General features: G+C 35.4%; 1 protein-coding gene across 2 annotated transcripts in view; it reads right to left on the reverse strand.

Moving 5' to 3' along the window:
• Window positions 1-325: 325 nt before the first annotated feature.
• The window catches only part of Ubc2 (ubiquitin conjugating enzyme 2), a 38,658-nt gene continuing 17,987 nt past the window's right edge, over window positions 326-20,996 (reverse strand). For both annotated transcript variants that reach the window (XM_089097898.1, XM_089097897.1), the window contains exons 3-5: window positions 12,654-12,837; window positions 7,550-7,697; window positions 326-4,128 (exon numbers count right to left, since the gene is read on the reverse strand). In XM_089097898.1, coding sequence (XP_088954024.1) covers window positions 4,031-4,128; window positions 7,550-7,697; window positions 12,654-12,837 — 430 coding nt within the window. In that variant the 3' untranslated portion in view covers window positions 326-4,030. The remainder of the gene's footprint in view (window positions 4,129-7,549; window positions 7,698-12,653; window positions 12,838-20,996) is intronic.

Below are 20,996 nucleotides of genomic sequence, written 5' to 3' on the forward strand. Positions count from 1 at the left end.
CCAAACGAAAAGCAGGTCGTCCCCAATTGGGGTGGGAGGATGTCTTAAGGAAAATGGGAAATTCTTGGGAGGGTGTAAAGAGGGAAGCTTTGAATAGAATGATATGGAGGATGAGCGTACGAAGTTGTGTTGGTCTCATGCGGCTTGGTGCTGCAGTGAGTTGTTAGTATTAATAATAGTAAACAGACATACAGTGAATATTTTTATGCCCAAATTGGTAAGTGTCTGTAGCATCTAGTCAATCACTAATCTGAAATCAATCATGTGATAAAAATATACTCTTGGTTCATCTCTAGGTGATAAAGAGAGAGAGAGAGAGAAAGAGTTCAGCAAGAACTTATTTAATATTCGTTCATATACAATTTCTACATTGAAGGAAAAAAATCACAAATTTATTACTAAATAAGACTTAAAAAAAGAAGACATCCATAAACATTGTAGAAACATTTCGTCACTCCTGCAATGAACAAAGTGTTGCAGCTCAAACAAAAGAACTGAGAAAAAATCAAAGAACCCTAGAACATGCACAAAAAAACAGATTCAGTAAATTTAGACAAACAATTTACATAATCTCCACTGAGGAGTGCAAATAAGAAAAAAAAATCATGAATTTCTTCTGGTTAGCTCGTGTGCATAAAAAATACCCCGATAGAATAATCTCAGTCCAAAGGATCCTTTTCAGACTAATCGTCATAAAACGATGTGCCTAAAATCGTCATATTTAAAGCTTTTTACGGGCATAGGGATTATAAAATATTTGTTCGACAACTAATTTTGAAAAAACAAAAAAACAAAAAAAAAAAAAAAGAAAAAACGGAAAACTGCAATCGTTTTATCCAAAGCCTTCTTTCCAAAACTACTAGCAGCACTCAAAGCATAGTATTACTCACCAGAAATAAGCAAACTCAAGGGAAACTTAATTCTAATTCATTACAATTTGAACTTCAACTAAACGTATGAATTTATTTTAAACCAATCCGAAATTTTTTTAAACTGTGTAGATTTTTTTTCTTTTAAATTGATTTCAGTCAATCAGTGGGGATTAAGTTGCTCTGTAGAATACAACAGGGTTTAAAAAAAAATTACATACATTCAGTACCCTTTTGGCTTAAGAATAGAGCAAAAAATTCTTTTATTTTTGCTTACTATAAAGTAGAATTATACAGACGATAAAACTTAAAAAATAATTGCTGTTTTAATAAGGTTTTTACAATTAATCTATGATTTTGCTGGGTAAAAATAAATAGTGTCGTTTGTTTTTTCTCAAAAGTAAGCTTAAGTTCCATTACTTATTAAGTATTTCTTACAGTCTTTTAAACCCAGTACAAAATAAGACAGAGAAAACGATCTATTCCAACCGTCAACCTCAAATCGTGTCCCTGGACAGAACCGTCAACCTCAAATCGTGTCCCTGGATAGAACCTTTAAATAAGAAAACTCAAAGCACTCGTGGTGTTAAAGTTTACTAGTCAAAACAATATACCCAACGTGTATTATGTGGAAATTTGGAATTTTTGTGGAGAACCTGGAATTTTTTCCGAGGGTTGGAGTAAGCTTTTAGAACCACTTGGATGCATTTTTGCTCCTTTCAATAGAAGTAAATCACTGAATGAAAATAAAGGTCTTCAAAAACTAAAAAAAAGAAAAAAAATATGTAATGGAAACACGAGTGATCAAAAGCGTTCTACGGATTAATGCAAAGACAATTATAACTATTTAAAAACTAAAAACAAAATGAAGACATAGTCTAATGGGAAAGCGGATTCTAACTTAATATTGGGAACACGGGCATTAAATCTTAATTGAAGGGAAGAAATTTATACTTAAGAAGTCAACATGTTTTATATTTTTATCCACCAGAGAAACTACAAAAACTAATCTTTTTAAAAACAAATGAAGAGAACTCGATATACGACAAGTTTCTCAGCACGAACCCATTCCCGACTGTGACAGCTTGAAATTTTAAATATTAATTCAAGATAATTTTGTACTATTATTGTTGTTATTACCAAATGATAATTAAGCGAAAACGCTTTTTAAGTGTCAAAACATTCTCTCTATCAACACATATCAATAGAGTTATAGGGTTCTTACTATGGAACCTGAAATAAGTGGAGAGAAAGGCCGCATCCAGGGGGGGGGGGGGTTTGACCCCCCCCCCCCACCAAAAGATTTTTTTGTCCGACTCGTAAAAATGTAACAAAAATACATATAAACAAATTTTAATACGCTTTTTAGAGTATTTCCCCCTCCCCTAGTTTAGATTTAGTTTTTTGTCAACAGAAAGAAAAGAATGAACAGAATTAGCAATTTTAGTAGACAAAAAAATAGTTCAACAGTCGGGGACACAAACAGGAGGGGGCGGACCCTCTAGCATTTCAAATTGTTACTGACTTCCCGTCATATTTCATATAAACTTATTGTATGTATATATCTATATATTTTCAAGGACTATTTTTCACATTTGTTAGCATAATATACCCCCTAATCCAACCCCAAATTTGTATTCTCCCCCAGCTGCTGTGAATAGGGCAATTGCCTCTGCAAGTAGGATCAGAGGACGAAAATCCAACAGATGATTATTTTCAACGCGCTAACGAATTTTCAGAACCAAAGTATGAAATGCGTTTTTTCGTCATGTGGTAACGGTATGTGTGACGTTATGGTATTCGTGCACCATGACATGAGGGAAAACAATCAAACTCATGGAACGTAATCCCCAAGTGAATTGATTAAAGAGTAAAAAATTATAGCCCATATCAATTAATAATATTTAGGAACAAGACGAATACCCAATCGAGGTAGCACAGATAGGGCAGTGTTAGATACGAACACTATTTACGATGAAATTATAAAATCCTTCGTTTTTTAGAAGGCTGAATATTAGATTAACGTACTGCTTTCCGACCGCCTCCTTAACTGACGGAATTAACTTTTTTTTTAGGAAAACAAATTTTGTTTTTTAAGCTATCCATGTGGAGAGAATTTGGGTGATTGATTATTTACATTCTTGTCGGTTTAATCGAAAAATTATGAGATATAGGCTGTTTCACGAGATACCTGAGCGACAAAAGCATCTAGGCATTTTTAAGTGTATCATAATAGAAACAATATGGCAAAATTTCTTCCCTGCAGATTTCTCACTAAATCAGCACAAAAATTCTAAATTTAGAAGACAAAGATGTTTCTAAATGACTATGGAAAGTACTTTTTACGTTTAACAAATTTCCCATCTCACAGCATTAGCGTATCAAACAGAATGCAGTGTACTGTCTACTGAAAAAGAAGGAAAAGCTTTTCTACGACATTTCTATTGAACTAGATCTTTTCTAGAGAGTTAGTCCCAGTCCAGAGGAATAGTAATTCTGGTCCTTACTGTCGTGAAAAGACCTGATAAATAGGTATTGAAAGAAGAATCTCTGATTACATGTTAAGAAACTGATCTTACTAGTTGAAATTCGTAAAAAGGGGAACAAACAGGAAAAAAAGAAATATTCCTTTTTCTTCAACTGATTGAAGAAAAATAATGCAAGAAATTCGTTTTTTTTTGGAGAAGCAGAAGAGAAACCACAAACAAAATTCCATCTTTTTGTGTTCGTATCTAGGCAATGTATCCGCTTTCCCTAGGGTAAAAATGCAAATTTGCAATCAAACTATTCTAAATTATTCTAAACTTGGCCTGACATTCAGGGCGATAAAGAACTAAAATTAGGCCGCTATTAATGTGAAATTATCTAGAGTAGCTGAGAGGATGTCAAATGTCAAGTTATGAAAGCTTTCTCAAAAGTGGTAAGAGTGTTTTAGCTTAGATGGAAAACCCAAAAAAGGAATATTTTTCAGAACTTAAATCTTGTACAGAAATATTAATTGAAACTCGAGCTTAAGCATTACCAAATAAAAATGATGTATCGTGATAATTTGGGATTATCAATCTAAAAGCAGTACAATTTAAAGATCGATAATCAACAAATTTGTGTCTTTACCCTAGCATATAATACTAACTAGCTTTAAAAAAGTTCATAAAACTAAATCATGTAGCATAACGCTTCGTCCAAAGTCTGGCAACCCTGTCGTGTTCTTCTCGATTTTGAGTGTACTGTGTTGCAATGCTTCCAACTAATGGATCAGCTGTAAAAACAAAAGTATTAATAGTTACATAGGAGCTCTATTTTTCATTATTAATGAATAAGAGAGTTATCAATTGAAACTAATGATAATTAATGATTCATATGAACGAATCCTATTTTTTATTCTCACATTTATATGCAATATTCCTGATTAAATAATAATATGAGCAGTACTTTATCATTTCTATTTCATGATTTTAAAGAATAAGTGCTTTAAATGTTCCCATAACACCCAAAAAATACCCTTTCAAGCCAAGTGGGGAAAATTAAACCTAAAAATCTGAAATTTGTGGTTTGCCACATTAGACACTTTTCACTCAACAGGTAAACGGTACTTACTAAGACGATATTAATACATTTTCAGTTTTTTTTTCGATTTAATAGGAGTTTGCTTTTCGAAAAATAAGAATTAAATGTCGTCCACTGGGGCCTCAAGACATTTAGAAAACTGTTTTTGAGATTTTTATAAGCCGCTCACCAAAAAACAAATAAAAAAATACTAGGATCCATTTAAAACTTGTCGATATATATGAAAATCTAAAACTGGGAGACAAGAGAGAATGACGGAGTTAGTGTATGAAATAGATAAGAGAGGGAGGGAGAGGGAGGGAGAGGGAAATAGAGAGAGAGAGAGAGAGAGAGAAAGAGAGAGAGAGAGAGGGAGAGAGTGAGAGAAAGAGATACATTTTTTTTTTCGAGAAGTATTAGAAATTTTGCAAACTTTAGAGAAGCTTTTCTTCTCCGTTTTGTCATCTCCTTACCAAAACTGTCTTTTAATTTCGTTCTTACCTTTAAACAAATAATCAATAGAAACTATCATGGAAGGATGAATCAATCCTAGAACAAACAGAAATTATTACGAATATGGAAACTGAGCTTAAAACGAACACAAGTTCCAACCAGTAAGAAGTCCAACTTAAAAAGGAAAAAGTATTTACGTTGCTCTGATAATAGAAAGTATTGGAGCAAATTTTTGTTGACTCTGCAGACAAATGTGCTGCAGGAGCAACAGTTCCATTTCTTTTTTTTGTTCGATAAGAGTTAAAGGCTTTAGTTGTCACTACATCGCAACTTTTAAAATGGTAAAGTTGCAAGAAGGAAATATTTGAGCAAACTTTTGTTGGCTCTGTCGGCAAATGTGGTGCAGGAGCAGCAGTTCAATTTCTTTTATATTGGATACGAAGTAAACACTGTAGTTGTCACCACCTCGTAAAATATGTTGTTTCTGCTTACAACCAAATTTATTCTCCGTTTTCTTGTCCCCTGTTACTCTTAAAAATGCAACAGTAAACAAGCTAATGCGTTACCACTTTGTCTCAATACATAAAACCTACCATACTTTAGAACAACCTGATAACGTGTTTCATTAGCCTTAAATACACACCGGAAGTAAGTGTACTAAAATGTAACCCCTTTCTCCGCTGTTTAGCGTGCTTCATGATTTTTGTATACAGATCATTCTCCATGACAGGTACGAAAACAAATGTTTCTTAGCCTGAAATGTGTTTGGGAAATCAATGAAAAATACACTACCCAGTAAAAGTAGCAAACCTGTCCTCCTCAAAGATGATCAAGGCACAGAGTATGGGTACTTACAAGAGTGGAAACTGGCGTTAGTGTAAAAAAATACCCTCGACGACATCTAGCGTTTGGCTACACTTGGCATTTTTTTCTTTCAGTTCAATAATAAGAATAATTAAATTAATTTGCATAGATGGTAAAAATAATATAGCAATAAGCGTTTCAGTTCCTTATAAAAACTAAGTTGTGCTAACGCTAGATGGCGTTGATGTTTTTGCCGACACAAGCACCATATTCTTTGGACCAAGGTTTAACAGCTAATTTTCAGCCGAAATAATAACAAATTTTAACAACGCAAATATTGTAACATGACAATTTAATGAAAAACTGAAACATTGCACTTAGAAACGTTTCAGCATAGCAGCTAAAGCAACGTTAAGACTTGCAATAGTCGTTACCCTGAACTACGAAAATTTGAATCCTGCTGGCATCGGAACCGTAAAGGCCAACGGTCTGAAATTTATTAGGAAAAGTCTCCTATGTTTCCACTTAATTTCCAGAGAATCCTTCCACTTTAGGAAGGGTCCGAAAGTTGCGTAAGCCTAAAAAAATCAATCCCCTAGAACTAAGATTTTTATTACCTCGTAAGTATCAAACGTAAATACATTTGTCTGAGTTTCATTTGTCAAGTATCAAACATATCTGAGGACTTTTATTGAATGATCGGAGAAGGGGAAAATGACCATTTTCATGCCGTTTTATTCTTTAAGTAGCTTTCACCTCAGTTTCAAACATCGTTGATAAAAAAAAAAAAAAAAAAAAAAAAAAAAAAAAAAACGGCATATCTATATGATGGATATTTGGACACTTGCAGACGCACATGCCGACTTTTAAAGCATTAACTTGGCAGGACGTGCATCCTTTGGATGACTATACTTTAACCTTAACTTTAAAAGCCTTAACATTTTTCGTGTGAATGACATCATATTCAAATGCATTTAAAAAGCGAAAAGATACATGATAGTATTGCAATGATACATATAAAGGGTGCTGAATTAAGACGATATTTTTCATTAATATAAAATATGTCTAGAGGACTACCCAAAAAACATTCCAATTTAATGGCCTTTTAAGCTTCCTTCAGGTAACAAGCTTTCTAACACACAAAAAATTTAATTAACAAAATTTAAACATCACGAGAGGGTATCAAGAGTTTAGAAAAGCCTAGGAGGGCAGGGCCCAAAATCAGTTCAGAGCCAAGGTAACAGAAAGTATTATATCGAAGGTAACAAATGATTTCTATTTGGCCAAAACCTCATAGGCTCTGTAATTTTTTTTAAAGTTTTCAAGAAAAAAATAGCGATTCTTTTATTTTTGGAACAGAAGAAATTGAAAAATATACAGAATGTTGTCAATAGATTTTTTTCCAAATTCTGTTTTCTTCCCGTCTAGGAAATGGCTGTGGAAAACTGATTAAATATTTTTTTCCCCTGTGGATGCTAGGTCATATCTCAGAAAGTATAGCTAATATACAAATTCTGAACGGCCATTAGACTCACCATGTCAAGATAGGGTAAGTATACTTAACACAAAATCCAATTTTTCAATAGGTTAATAACGACCAAGATCACATTACCTTTCAATCATACAAAATACATGAAGTTAATCATGAATTTTCTACCCTGAAATGAATCATACCTTAAGGGTCCAACAGGCTCTTTGGCTAGTTTTATATACCAGTAAGTTATTTTGTTTTCCCATATTAAATGTTTGCCTCATTTGTGTTCTTTAGAATGTTTTTCTTGTTGATCAAAATATCAATGACAGGCCTCAGCCTTAACAGTATTTAACAAAATAAATTACTACTACAGACTAGGTCCAATGTCCTTGTTTTTACATACCTGGATTGCAATCAGTGAGAAGAGAACAAATAGAAAGGAGAACTTTGGAAATAGTTAAAGCTGGTGACCAATTATCTTTAAGTATATCCAGACAGATGACTCCTTGAGAATTGATGTTGCAATGGTATATTCGAGTTCGAAAGGTCACCTAAAAAATTAAAATAAAAGCTGGAAAATCAGTTCAAGGTGAGGGGAGGATATGTTCTGATTTGTACATTAAGGACTACTGTAAAAAGCATCTTTTTGCCTCAGCTGGCAACCCGTTAAATTAACTGTCGCATTGTTTGCAGAAAACTGCTCTTAAATTTCTTTGAGCATTGTGTCATATAAAAAGGGATTTTCAGCAAAGTAAAAAAAAAAAAAAAAAAAACTCTTTCGGTAGGAGGGTTGAAAATATAAATCTACATGACTATAAACAGTGACGTCACTAGCCAACAGGTTTGGCGAGCGGAGCTCTCAAAAACCGGATGGTCAGTTTCAACAACTGTGTTCCAGCAATAGTTGATATAATTCCCGTTTATTTAAGAAACTTAGTGAAATCGGATGTTTCGTACCCAAATTTTCCCAAACTATTTTTTTCACCAAATTAGAAATTTTGGAGGGGGAAGAAAGTCCTCTTGCTCAAAGACCCATCCGTGAACCATGTGTGTGCAATTTTTTTCGCAGTTCAGGTTCACTTGAAGGATGATAGAAAGCATAAGGCTATCAGTTTCTAGTTGGTATGCGACCCCATGAGGCCTCAACAGAGCGTTTCCGCTTAGTAAAGAATACATAGAATCGTCAGACATTTCCAGAAACCTCAAATTGACGTACTTTTTAATGTCATGCTCATACAGTGCATACCCAGGGGCGTCAATCCAGGGGGAAGGGGGCAATAGGGCCCCCATTCAATATTTTTGCCTCTCTCCTTTAGATTTTCAAAATACCTTTTAAAAGTATTTTTCACTGAAAAATTGCATTCTTTTTGGTATTTTCATTGAGAAAATAAACAAAAAATTACCCCTGTTGATTTTGAAAAAAAATTATTGCGCTATCCCCTTAATTTCCATCATTAAGCACCACTACCTATGCTTGTTCGAAAACCAACGAAAATTCAACTGATTAATTTTTACGACACGGAAAGCTCTCTTCCTCACAGCCACAGGGGCATATACATCCTATCCAGTTGGGAAACCCTGATTTAGAATTTAATAAATGTACTTTTGGAGGGTTTTCTTTCCTTTTTATAAAATTACACAAATCATTTTAGTGATAGAGTAATATCTTGAAGAAAGCTACATATTTGGAATCAATGTAAAAAACGAAAGCTTTTTTTAAAGTAGATTTCTTCCAACTCTAAATTTTTTTTGTCGTTGTTTAGAATGGACCACTGTATATCATGACAAACCAATATGTGAATATATAAACCAAATCCGTACAATATATTGAAAGAAATATTAAACATACAAAGGCAGCCCCAACATATGAGGCAAAAAAATTAGTTCTTGTCGTAGTCTTAAGAAATTGTTGAGTTTTATTTATGCACAAAATCAGGAAAAAAAAACTCGCGTTTTGCTGACAGAACATTTTCTTACCCAAGTATCAGACTGCCACCAAAGCGGCCTCCTAGGCCACCATTTCAAAATGGCAAAATATTAAACAGCTGCTTTTCTGAAACGATTGCAGCTTTCTTTTTTTTCTAATCTTAGTACTTAGAATTCAGAGTCTCGTTTGTCTCGAGTTCGAGAAGAAAATTTCAAGAATCCCCAAAATCAGAAACATTCGAGCAAATTCAAAAGAAAAAAAAAAGTAGGATTTAGCCTTTTCAGGATATGTAGTAGCACTAAGTAATGTCGCGGCAAATGATTAGAAGGATCTTTGAAATCTGATTATTATAGAGAAATGAAAACAAATAATAATAAAAAAAATATATTTGTTAATGCATATCCAATGGTTGTTATCATAGGCAGCGCGCTAGCGCTGCCTAAGTAAAGAACGATGTGGGCACAATGTGGTTTTTTTTTTCTCCATACCCGGGCACTTCGTATCGAAGGAGTTGTCGTAGAAACTTCGAAAAGGGCTCATTCAATTGGAAATGGGAGTGGCTAGCGCCCTTTTTAATAGTCGAAAGTGATTGGAGGGCAACTAGCCCTTCCCCACTCCCATCATTCCCCCAAACACATCCAATCAAAATTTTGAGATAGCTATTTTGATCAGCGTAGTCGATGTCCAGACACAAAACATCTTTTTGAGGAGGACTCTCCTCCACAACCCTCAGGGCAAGGGTTTTAAGTTATGCCCTGATGTCATGTAAGATCAATGTTGACAATGTACTGTTTATTATTTTTCTTTTCTTTAAAGCTGGGCACTTCATATAGAGGGGGTCGTCGTAGAGACTTCAAAAGGGGCTCATTCGATTAGAAATCTTGAGTTCTAGTGCTCTTTTTAATAGTCGAAAGTGATTGGAGGGCAACTAGCCCCCCCCCCTCACGCCAATCATTACCCCAAACACATCCAATCGAAATTTTGAGATAGCCATCTTGCTCAGCGTAGTTGATTTCCATATAGAAAATGTGTTTTTGAAGAGGATACTCCCGCACAACCCTCAGGGCACGGGTTTTAAGTTATGCCCTGGGGGCATATAAAGTTTTTATGGAATGCGTTGTCGTAGAAACTTCAAAACAGGCTCATTCGATTTGAAATTCAAAGGGCTAGTGCCCTTTTTAATAGTCGAAAGTGATTAGATGGCAACTAGCCCCCCCCCCACCCCAATTATTTCCCTACACGCATCCAATCAAGATTTTGAAATAGCGATTTTTTTAAGCGCATTTGATTTCGGGATAGAAAGTGTGATTCTGAGGGTGACACTCCCCCACAACCCTCCGAGCAAGGGTTTTAAATTTTATCGTGGGGGCATATAAAGTTTTTATAGAAAGTGTCGTCATAGAAACTTCAAAACAGGATCATTCGATTGGAGAGTCAAAGGGATAGATCCCTTTTTAATAGTCAAAAGTGATTAGAGGGCACATAGCCCCCCCCCACGCCGCTAATTCCCCCAAACACATCCAATCAAAATTTTGATAGCCATTTTGTTCAGCGTAGTTGATTTCCAGATAGAAAATATGTTTTTTAGGACGACACTCCCCAAAAACCCTCAGGACAAGGGTTTTAAGTTATGCCCTGGGGCATATAAGGATTTATAAAAAGGCGTTGTCGTAGGAACTTCAAAAGGCTCATTCGATTGGAAATTCAAAGGGCTAGTTCCCTTCTTAATAGTAGAAGTGATTGGAGGGGAACTAGGCCCTCCCCCACACCCATCGTTCCCCCAAACACATCCAATCAAAATTTTGATATAGCCATTTTGTTCAGCGTAGTTGATTTCCAGATAGAAAATAAGTTTTTGAGGAGGACACTCCCCAACAACCCTCAGGGCAACGGATTTAAGTTATGTCCTGGGGTATATAAAGTTTTTATAGAAGGCGTTGTCAAAGAAACTTCAAAAGGGGCTCATTTGATTGGAAATTCAAAGGGCTAGTGCCCTTTTTGATAGTCGAAACTGATTGGAGGGTAACTAGCCCCCCCCCCACCCATGTCCATCATTCACCCAAACACATCCAATCAAAATTTTGAGATAGCCATTAAGTTTAGCGTAGGCTAGTTGATTTCCAGAAAGAAAATAAGCTTTTGAGAAGTACACTCCCTCATAACCCTCAGGGCAAGGGTTTTAGGTTACGCCCCCGGGGCATATAAGGTTTTTATAGAAGGCGTTGTCGTAGAAACTTCAAAAAAGGCTAATTCGATTGGAAATTCAAAAGCTAGTGCCTTTTTAAACTGTCGAAAATGATTAGTAATATTTTTTGTTGTTGTCGTCGTTTAGACCAGGGCACTTCGTATTGAAAGAATTGTCGTGGGAACTTCGAAAAAGGCTCATTCGATGGAAAATAGAAAGGGTTCATGCTCTTTTTAATAGTCGAAAGTGATTGGAGGGCTACTAATCCCCCTTCCACTCCCACCCTCCCATTGGCCCATTATGCTTAAAAACTAAATGTTGCGTTAAGATTGAATCAAAATGCACTGTGATAATGCTAATTCCCAATAAGGCATCTCAGCAGTATCCCAAGAACGACTGAGGGTATTATGTTCAATCTTTTGAGGCTACATCTTCTCTTAAAATGTAACCAAATCAAATTGGTGAAAGCGTATCAAAGCTATCAAAGAAAGTAAACAGATTTCTTTTGCGAATGGTATTAAATTTTCCATTTCAGGTCAACTAGAGGATGTATCAAACTTAGTTAAACAGTACTAGTGGTGTCCAGATTTTTAAAATGGTGTATGTTGTTAAAAAATGCTGAAAATTTTTCTCCAGCATACAAATAGCAGGCCAAACTATAAAGTCTTGAAAAATGAAAAGATTTAAACTATTATTTTTTTCCCCTGAAAGTAAAGTGTCAGTGGAACAAAAACCGAGTTGAATATTAAAAAGACTTTTTCCACAAAGCGATATTTTCAAAGAAAAGTAATGAGCATTGTTAAACAAAAAATGAACCAACATTAAAGAGAGTAGTATACCAAGGTCAAAAATATCATAAATAAGCATTAAGAAGTAAACAAGACTTATCCAGGGTATATTTTCCAATAAATAACTGAGTCAAACTCAAAACGAGAAGAAATTAACATAAGTTGGGCGCAAAACCCCTATGCCTTCCCAAGGCCAGAAAAAAATTTTCACTTTACTGAAAAAATACAAATGAATATGCATTGTCAGTTTAATATACATATACTGATATTTAGTAATAAAAATTTTAAAATAATTTGATTTATTAAAGTTATAAAAGTAAAAACATTTATATTTTTTTCAGTAAAGTACAAATTTTCAGTAAACTTATGTTAATTTCTGCTCGTTTTGAGTTTGACTCGGTTATTTATTGTAATTTCTGTTCGTTTTGGGTTTCATTTATTTATCGATGCTGATTTGTGGTAGTTTCACGCTTGGTAGATTATTTGATTTTATTTTGGCTCATTTTTTGTTTAATGGAGTTCTTTACTTATCTTTGAAAAACTTATTTTGTGGAAAAAGTTTTTTTTAATTAATTTTCAATTATAAAGAGTACCCAGAAACTAATACCTTTGGGGGTTTGAAGGGATACTCAGGTGTAAAGTGGATATCCAAGAAGAATACTCCTCCTTCGTAAACAGATCCTGGAGGTCCAAGGATTGTGGAGACCCATTCATAAAGGTTATCCCCTTTTGGTCCTGCACTACAATTGGGAGGTGGATCTAACGTAATCTCTGCCAATTCTTTCTGTATCCTGAAAAATAATTTTTTTATTTGATTTTTTTACCAACCTGGTGTAAATTTTGTTAAAAAAAACCTCATCAATAGTGCTGATGCATTCATACCATACACGAGCTCTACATCAAACATGGAGTGAAACGTATATAAAAACCAAATCCAGCTAAGTCATGATAATAAACGTAATGGGTTATCCATGATATGATCAAGATCCCTCATAAGTATGATACAAAATGAATTTTGTTCACCTATGATGTCTCACAGATACACCAAAAAGTAATATAGCGAATATCTTTCGGCGATGTCTTTAAAGAGAAAAAAAATTAGCTTAAAAAAAAATAATAAATAACAAAAATCATATTAAAAAAAAATCCACAATTCTAAACAATCAATGAAAATCATCTAATAAAAATAGTGACAAAGTAAATAGAAAACCCATCAAGACTTCATAAAATAGCTTCTAAAATTTAGTTTTACACTATGGTCAAGGCATTGAGCCCTTTCATTTTATTTAAGCCTGTCTTAACCCATCCATCATCCTGTCACTCTATTTTATTCGGTAGATAGCAAGGCATATATAACATATTAGAATATAAAATGGCACGCATTTGCTCCTGAACTGTTGTCAGTTTATAACTTCACTTTTGGTTTGTTCTTACTACACTCTACTGCTTCTTAAAAAAAAAAAAAAAAAAAAAAAAAAAAAAAAAAAAAAAAAAAAAACACCTATTAATCACTCACCTTCAGACAAAATTTCTTTATTTTTCTTTAAAAAAGTGAGAACAATAACAATGTAAGGACTCAGCTAACAACGTGAATATGTTCAGAATAAAGTAAAAAAAAAAAAAAAAACTATACAAATAACGCAAGAACTGCAAACACGTTCTACAGTTGCGGGGTGGGGCGTGAGGGTAAAAAGGGTGCATTTTTGGAAATTTCAAATTTTCAATCTTCCTAGGCGAAGGTCTCTCTTTCAGACTAGTTTAAGATGAAAAAAACCTCTGCTACGTACAGCAAGAAAAACAAAACTTTGGTTATGTAAAGGGCTTATAACATCTTCGCAGGCCTTTCTAGTATAGCTTAATAAGTTGCAAAATTATGCTCATTTAACAAGTCTACATATCCCAAAGCTCAATATTTTCACACTAAAAACTAAAGGGCACATCTCCATGTACGTCGATTAGAAAAGGGGGGAGACAATGGCCCTCTGGATTTTTTGTACTTATCTAGATTTTGAATAAAACAGGTTTTCTTGTATACTCACTGAAAGAAAAATTTTTTTTTGTATTTTCATTGAAAAATACCTTTCTCCGTTTTCATTGAAGAATATCGAAACAACAGTAAAACTGCAGCTTCCTAGGTTTAAAAAAAAGAATTTTGATCCCCCCCTACATTTTTGCAAATTGGCCCCCTGATATTTCATGTTTTTATAATTTTACAAGAGGAAAAAAATATACTTTTATGAACTTTCAGAAGAACGGTTTTGTTTGGAGGTTCGAATCAGGGAAACTTGCAAAATTACCAAGTATAGCTAATTGATTAGACTTAACTTTGGTATATAATACATCAAACTATACAAGCTAGTCTCTCAGTTAGAGTTGCTGAGGATTTCTTTTTCCCAATTATGGCTATTCTTCTGTACCTCCTATGAAGTAACTGCTCATTAACAGCTTTACTTAATTTGAAAACCCTTACGGGTTGTCCAGCATAGAGAGGGATGCAGTATTTCACCTCCTGTTTGAAAAATCCTTGATCAATACAATAATTTATTTTAATTGGCTACTTATAACAAAGGGGATCTGATCAAGGACATCCTTCTACGGCCTGCCATGAAGGCACCTTCAGCCCCATGGGATCAAAGTCAACCAGTATTCAGGCAAGAACTAGTATCATACCTGTATGGGTGAAAAAACTGAATTCCAAGAATAAGAACTTCTTTCCTTCCAAGACAGTGGCAACTGTTATATCCTAACTTCTTGGCTAAAAAGTTATTAAATCTTGGCTTAACTCCCTTGAAATCCAGCATAGAGAGGGATGCAGTATTTCACCTCCTGTTTGAAAAATCCTTGATCAATACAATAATTTATTTTAATTGGCTACTTATAACAAAGGGGATCTGATCAAGGACATCCTTCTACGGCCTGCCATGAAGGCACCTTCAGCCCCATGGGATCAAAGTCAACCAGTATTCAGGCAAGAACTAGTATCATACCTGTATGGGTGAAAAAACTGAATTCCAAGAATAAGAACTTCTTTCCTTCCAAGACAGTGGCAACTGTTATATCCTAACTTCTTGGCTAAAAAGTTATTAAATCTTGGCTGAACTCCCTTGAAATGATGAAGTCCTTTTAATTTCACTTTTTTGAAAATATATTTCAATTGTAAACTGTTTTTACGATAATTTGCTTTTCTTTTAGCCCAACATGGCTGCCAATAATACTGCTGAAATATTCGGGTATAAGAGTTATTGAAGTCTTAGAACAGAAAACTAGTCTTTTTTTTATTTATGAATCAAGTACACCATTCATGTCCAACTAGCAGAAAAAGAATGAAAACAAATTGAAGCATTTTGAACACAATAATTAATTGATATAATAAAAAAACACTTCGTTTCTACGCCACGGTACTTATTAAAAACCTTTAAGCTACTATCAAACAGTTCGTGGTAAGAAAGTGCAGGTAAGGAGCGACACGACCCAATAGTAACCAAAACTCTGAAATTTTTTTTTAAAACAATTAATACATCAAAAGAATAGACTTTCTATGCGGATTCCAAATATATAAAATTCATTAACTCTAATGTAACACATCGAAATCTAAGAACCTGAAAAAATTTGCTTGATTTTGTAGAAATGTAGGAAATACTTTCAAAAAAGTCAAGCGATTTTAATGAAAACCATAACATTAGATCCAGCATATCTGCATATGCTAAGGTTTCAAGCTCCTATTTACAAAAATGTAGAATTTCGCATTTTTTGCCAGAAAAAATGGACGCGTGTTTGTTTTTTTTCCACAGATGATCAAATCAAACCAATGGTTTTAGAAGATCAGGAGAGGACTCGTTCGACCGGAACTTAAAAGTTCTAATGCCCTTTCTCAGTTATCAACAAAATTGTGCCACGGCATTTTATATCATTTGGGGTACCAAACTACGATTTTGCCTCAAAGAGGAACAATTTGCTATCGAGTACAAATTCTGAAATAGCCAGTCGCTTTAATAGTTTCGAGAACCAACACATTCAGCTTCCCAGTCGGAGTGAAAAAATGCCACACGGTGGCGCCTTCAAGGCCTCATTCAAGCGCTTATCCCTCCTAATTACTAAAGTTGGAAAACAGTTTTTTTGTCTCATCGTATATTATTTTTAACACATTATAGAACGGAATATGGGGAGGGGAGAAATTAGTCTCTCATCTCCCTTCATTTAGACTTAATCCTGAACAAGGGTGCAGCGGGATGATACCTCTATTCCTGTTAAAAAAAAAACTTTCTGACATTTATTTTAAAGCTTCATTTAACGAAACTGATTTGCTTTATATTTCATATAAAATTATAGACAGCCATGTTTGCGTAAGTACGTATCATCTATCATGAAGGAGGGGCGGTGGGTCATTTTATAGGGGGTGGCGGCACTTACCTCAAAGAGTGCATTTTAATTCCCAAATATACCAGCCCTCATCCGGCCTTTAAATAAATATGGAATAGGCTTTAAGGGGGGGGGGGATACCCATTTCCTCTTGATTCCCAGACAAATTTTGGTCTACATCTTTATTATTGGGGCTAGCTTGAGGTGGGGGGGGGGTAATGATGCCCCTCCAAATGCGACAGTTTTTTTTGCGTAGAATAAAATATAACATTCACACACATAACGGTACAAAGGTGGAAAAGGTGAGGTGGTGCATCACTAGCCTTGCCAGGGAAGTTCTTGGGGGAGGGGGAGCGTCAGGCAAGTGCTACCAGGAGCATTGTTTCCAGCGATTTGAAATGTTAATATTCATCTGCTCCTATTAATATACGAGCTATAATGTGTTTAGATATATTACACAATATATTTAAAAATCAGAGAACACTATTTTAGAGATTGCGACGGCTTTAGCCGCGTAGAAAATCAAAAGTTACGCAGAAATTTCATCCATATGAACAATTATAGGCTACCCCTTTCCGTCCATCCAAAACTCTGTAATGAAAACATTATTGAGAACTTATTCAATAAAACTACTGTTTATTGAAAATTTTGACTAAATATTCAAATTTTGTCCAAAATTTCAATTATAATCAAACCTTTTAATTCTTAAGCATAAAAACTGAAAAACTGGACCACTACCAATCGACTTACAATTACTGATACATACAATTGAACAGCAAAACGTCGGGAGCGGGAGCCCAAATCATATCTTAGTTAGGCCTGGGCATGATTCGAAAAACGATCAGACATTAAACTAAAATAAAGAAAGTTTTTTTTCAACTGAAAGAAAAGAGCAACATTGAAAGCAAAACTAACAGAAATTATCCAGTATATGGGGGGGGGGGCTGCCCTCTGCTCAATACCTCGGTATTTACGGTAAAGTTTGACTTTTTGTCCAAATTCATTACGAGGGACTGCTGAAACACAAGGGCCGTTGAATTGGAACAAGAAGCTTTTTTAATACACATTAGTGCAAGGAGCGGGGCATTGATAAGGGAACAACTTATTAGGAACGATTGCTATTCTTTTTAAGTTTAAATGTTGCTGCTTGAAAAAAAAATTGTCAATTTATGTCACGTGTTTCCGCAAGCCAGTCACCACATTATTCATTGTCACTGAAGAGAAAAACAACCCCAGCTTGTCAAAACGGGTTACATAATGATGAGCAACAAATCTAGACAGGCAAGAATATGTGATTCCTGGAGAGATAAATAATCTTGTATAAAACCTGGTTGATTCTTTTGTGAGAAATATTAAGCGTTTACAAAGAACGACAAGTTTTCTTGTCTCAACATTTTCTCACGAAAATTCAGTTTCTCGGTCCTATTACAGTTTGTCTTTCTTCAATCGTAATTAATAGGAAAAAAAAAGGGGCATCCCTTCTACTGTACCCCAAATTTTAAGAATAATATGATAGAATGAATTAAAACAAGGCTACAACTTTGGAAACACTACTGCGTCTAAAAATCCCTGGCTTTTATTAATGACTTGAAAAATAACTAACCGGAACTTCTTATGGACTCTGTTGAACACTTCCACCTTGATAAGGTAAACGGCTATAGCTTCAGCTTATTCTGTGTTTTTTCAGGCATTTTTGGATTTGTCTATAATAAACTACACATCTAAGGCATCAGAGTCAATACAATGACAATTTGGCATTGGCTAGTGACCAAGGGTTCATGGCTTCAAATCCACCGACAACTATGGTTTTTTCTAGCACTTTTCTTGAATTAGTAATACTCTCTTTCTCTCTCGTTTATTTGCTTGTTTGTAGTTAGCCTTACCGAGTGTGCAGCGCTGGATCCCAGTGATATATTTCTATACACATTTCTTTCTCATTAAAATCCTAAGTTTAATTTTGTAATCACTTGCACGTCACCACTCACCCATCCCACGTCCCGCAGGCCCCAGAAACAAACTTTCTATACTCGAGGGAGAAATTTGGGATCTAAAGAGCTCAGTTTCGGTGTTAAACGAACACTTCCCCCCGAATATGATGTTACAACAGTAGTGAGCGATGAGTTACGGATTTGCACTATAGTCATTAGACAGACCGCGTATGGCCCCCTTAATTAGACCACATAAATTTGGCCATCTCCAGCTTAAAGAAGACATAGACGAGGTAAGACAAGTACGAAAGATTAAGCAGGTCAAATCTGGTGGTACTGTTCAAGCGAAAGCTTTCTGCAATGAGGCTCCCAGTGTTCTTTCCGCAAAATCTTCGAATGGCAGCCAAAACAGCATTATATGCAAACTTCAGGAACAAAATTGTTTGGTAAGTTAATAGGCCTTTCTGTTCATGTTGGTGATAGCAAACTGGTCAAGCACAATCCAGGCCTCTTCAAGGACCCTTTCATTATAGACGAATTAAAACGGTCCGACGGACTTTCAAGAATTAAGAAACCAGGACTTTTACTATAACTAACTTAATCGAGCTTGGACATAGCCTTTTCCAGGTAACAAATCACATGGAGACCACAAGAAGGTATTTGAAGTGTCAATATTGGGTCCATCACACTGACTTGTCCATCACATGCAAATTCCGAGAAAAAAAAATGTTTGGCAAGGTAAGGGGACTTTCTGTTGATGTTGATGCTACCGAACTAGCCAAACACAGTCCAGGCCTTGTCAAGGAGCCTTTCTGTTTCGGACAAAGTCAAACGGTCCAACTGACTTTAAACAAAAAACAGACTACGAACTTTATCATATCTAACTGAATGAAGCTTGGACATGACTTTTTCCAGGTGTCGAAGCACAACGAGGTCCCATGAAGATGTTTTAAATGTCAATACTACGCACATCACGTTGAAAACTGCAAGACCAGACCAAGGTGTGCTAAATGTTCTGCTCCCCGCACTAGTCAAAAAGACACACCATACAACAAAAACCCGAATGTTCTGTCTGTGATGAATCTCATGTCGGCTTTAGCCTTAGCAGCTCTAACAGAAAAGAGATTCTGAAAAACAAGACTAACATTTGAATAGACACCTTAAAGGTCTTAATCTGAACATCAATCGTCGTCTTAATAGACAGAAGACCATGGGTAATCTCGTCCAGGAACATTGTGTTGGCTGTACTGAACGTAAATTTCTTGAACATATACCAGTCGCATGACATCTTTATACAGCCAGCAAGATAAACGACAGGACATCCTTCCAGAGACCTTGCAACATACTCTAGGGGAAAACTGTCAGCTAAGCCCTCAATCAAACAGGAAATAATTGAGTCTCCGCTCAGGGAACCAAGCTCATCAGTGTCTATATGCCTACCAACTATAAAATGCTGTCTCTCTGACAAAGTTCTCAAGAGCGGCAGATGTTTTTGGGCAATATGTGAAGTTTTTTTTTAGTGAAGCAGGAGTAGCTGGCCGATGACTACAGGCATAAAATAAGACCCTACCAAGGACTATATCCTATCCAATATCCTTCTGAGCTATCTACCAGCCACGTAACATCTGGCCGAAGTCCATGGACCTTACCTACACCCATGCTAGCGAAAATAAATCCAAAATTTACCACCTACTTTCATAAGTATCAATGCCTGTTCACCCAGTTATATTGTGCATCCACGATTCCATTAATGATCATTCCAAATCTTCGTTTCATCTGCATTCAGAACCAAGCATCACCAAAGCTTCTTCCAGAATGTATTTCCAAGCATGACTGGCAAAAACGTAACGCTGCAATATATGTCACTACCATTGCTTTGATTCTTAGCCACAACAAAGTTTCTTTTCATCTATATAGTGCCATCCCTTCTTATTTTTCACACAGTACTGGTCTCAACTCTTATCAATTTCAAGTTGCCTAAGCTCTAAGAGCTGCCAAATCGAAAGGTGTTCTTACAAGATGAATCGAAACTGAGATAAAGAAACCAATGTAGATACTCGATTTAACACTAAGTACTAAGCACAAATACAAGGCTAAGATGAAATCCACTATTGAACAAAAGCATAGTGGATAGAAGACATTATGGCAAAAGCCAATCAGACTTGACGATAACGCATCTAAAACTTCCCTGACTGTGCACGACCGACACTCTTAATATAATTCTGTGCATGGATATGAGAATAACTTATCAGTATGAAAAAGCGAATTTTCAACTTACGTGCACGTTGCACTGGATAGTAGTATGTTATGTCCATTTCTTTGTAAAAGATACAGATCGCTGTCAGAAAAGCAATTTCCAAAGCAAAGAATGGAACACACAGCAATGGTCTTACAAAAACACACCTCAATCACTTGCCTGAAAGCTGTTATTCACATCAAAAGTTATCTTCTTGAAGTGCATCACTAGGAGTTTTGCCTCAATAGTTTCCTCAAAGGGGTCACCCATCTATTGCTAATAAACAAAAGATCCAAACGAATACAATCCCAATTGAAGTGTTTGAATAAGTGATATTCTCTGAGTTTGACATTGGACACTTTTGGGATAGCAAGCTTGGATTTCACAAAGGTCATGCTTGTGTAGTGGCTCATCATCTTCTGGCTAA

The sequence above is a fragment of the Artemia sp. Qi Xiang Cuo genome, chromosome 12, assembly GCF_049724085.1.
Source record: "Artemia sp. Qi Xiang Cuo chromosome 12, ASM4972408v1, whole genome shotgun sequence".
In the NCBI taxonomy this organism is placed as follows: Eukaryota; Metazoa; Arthropoda; class Branchiopoda; order Anostraca; family Artemiidae; genus Artemia; species Artemia sp. Qi Xiang Cuo.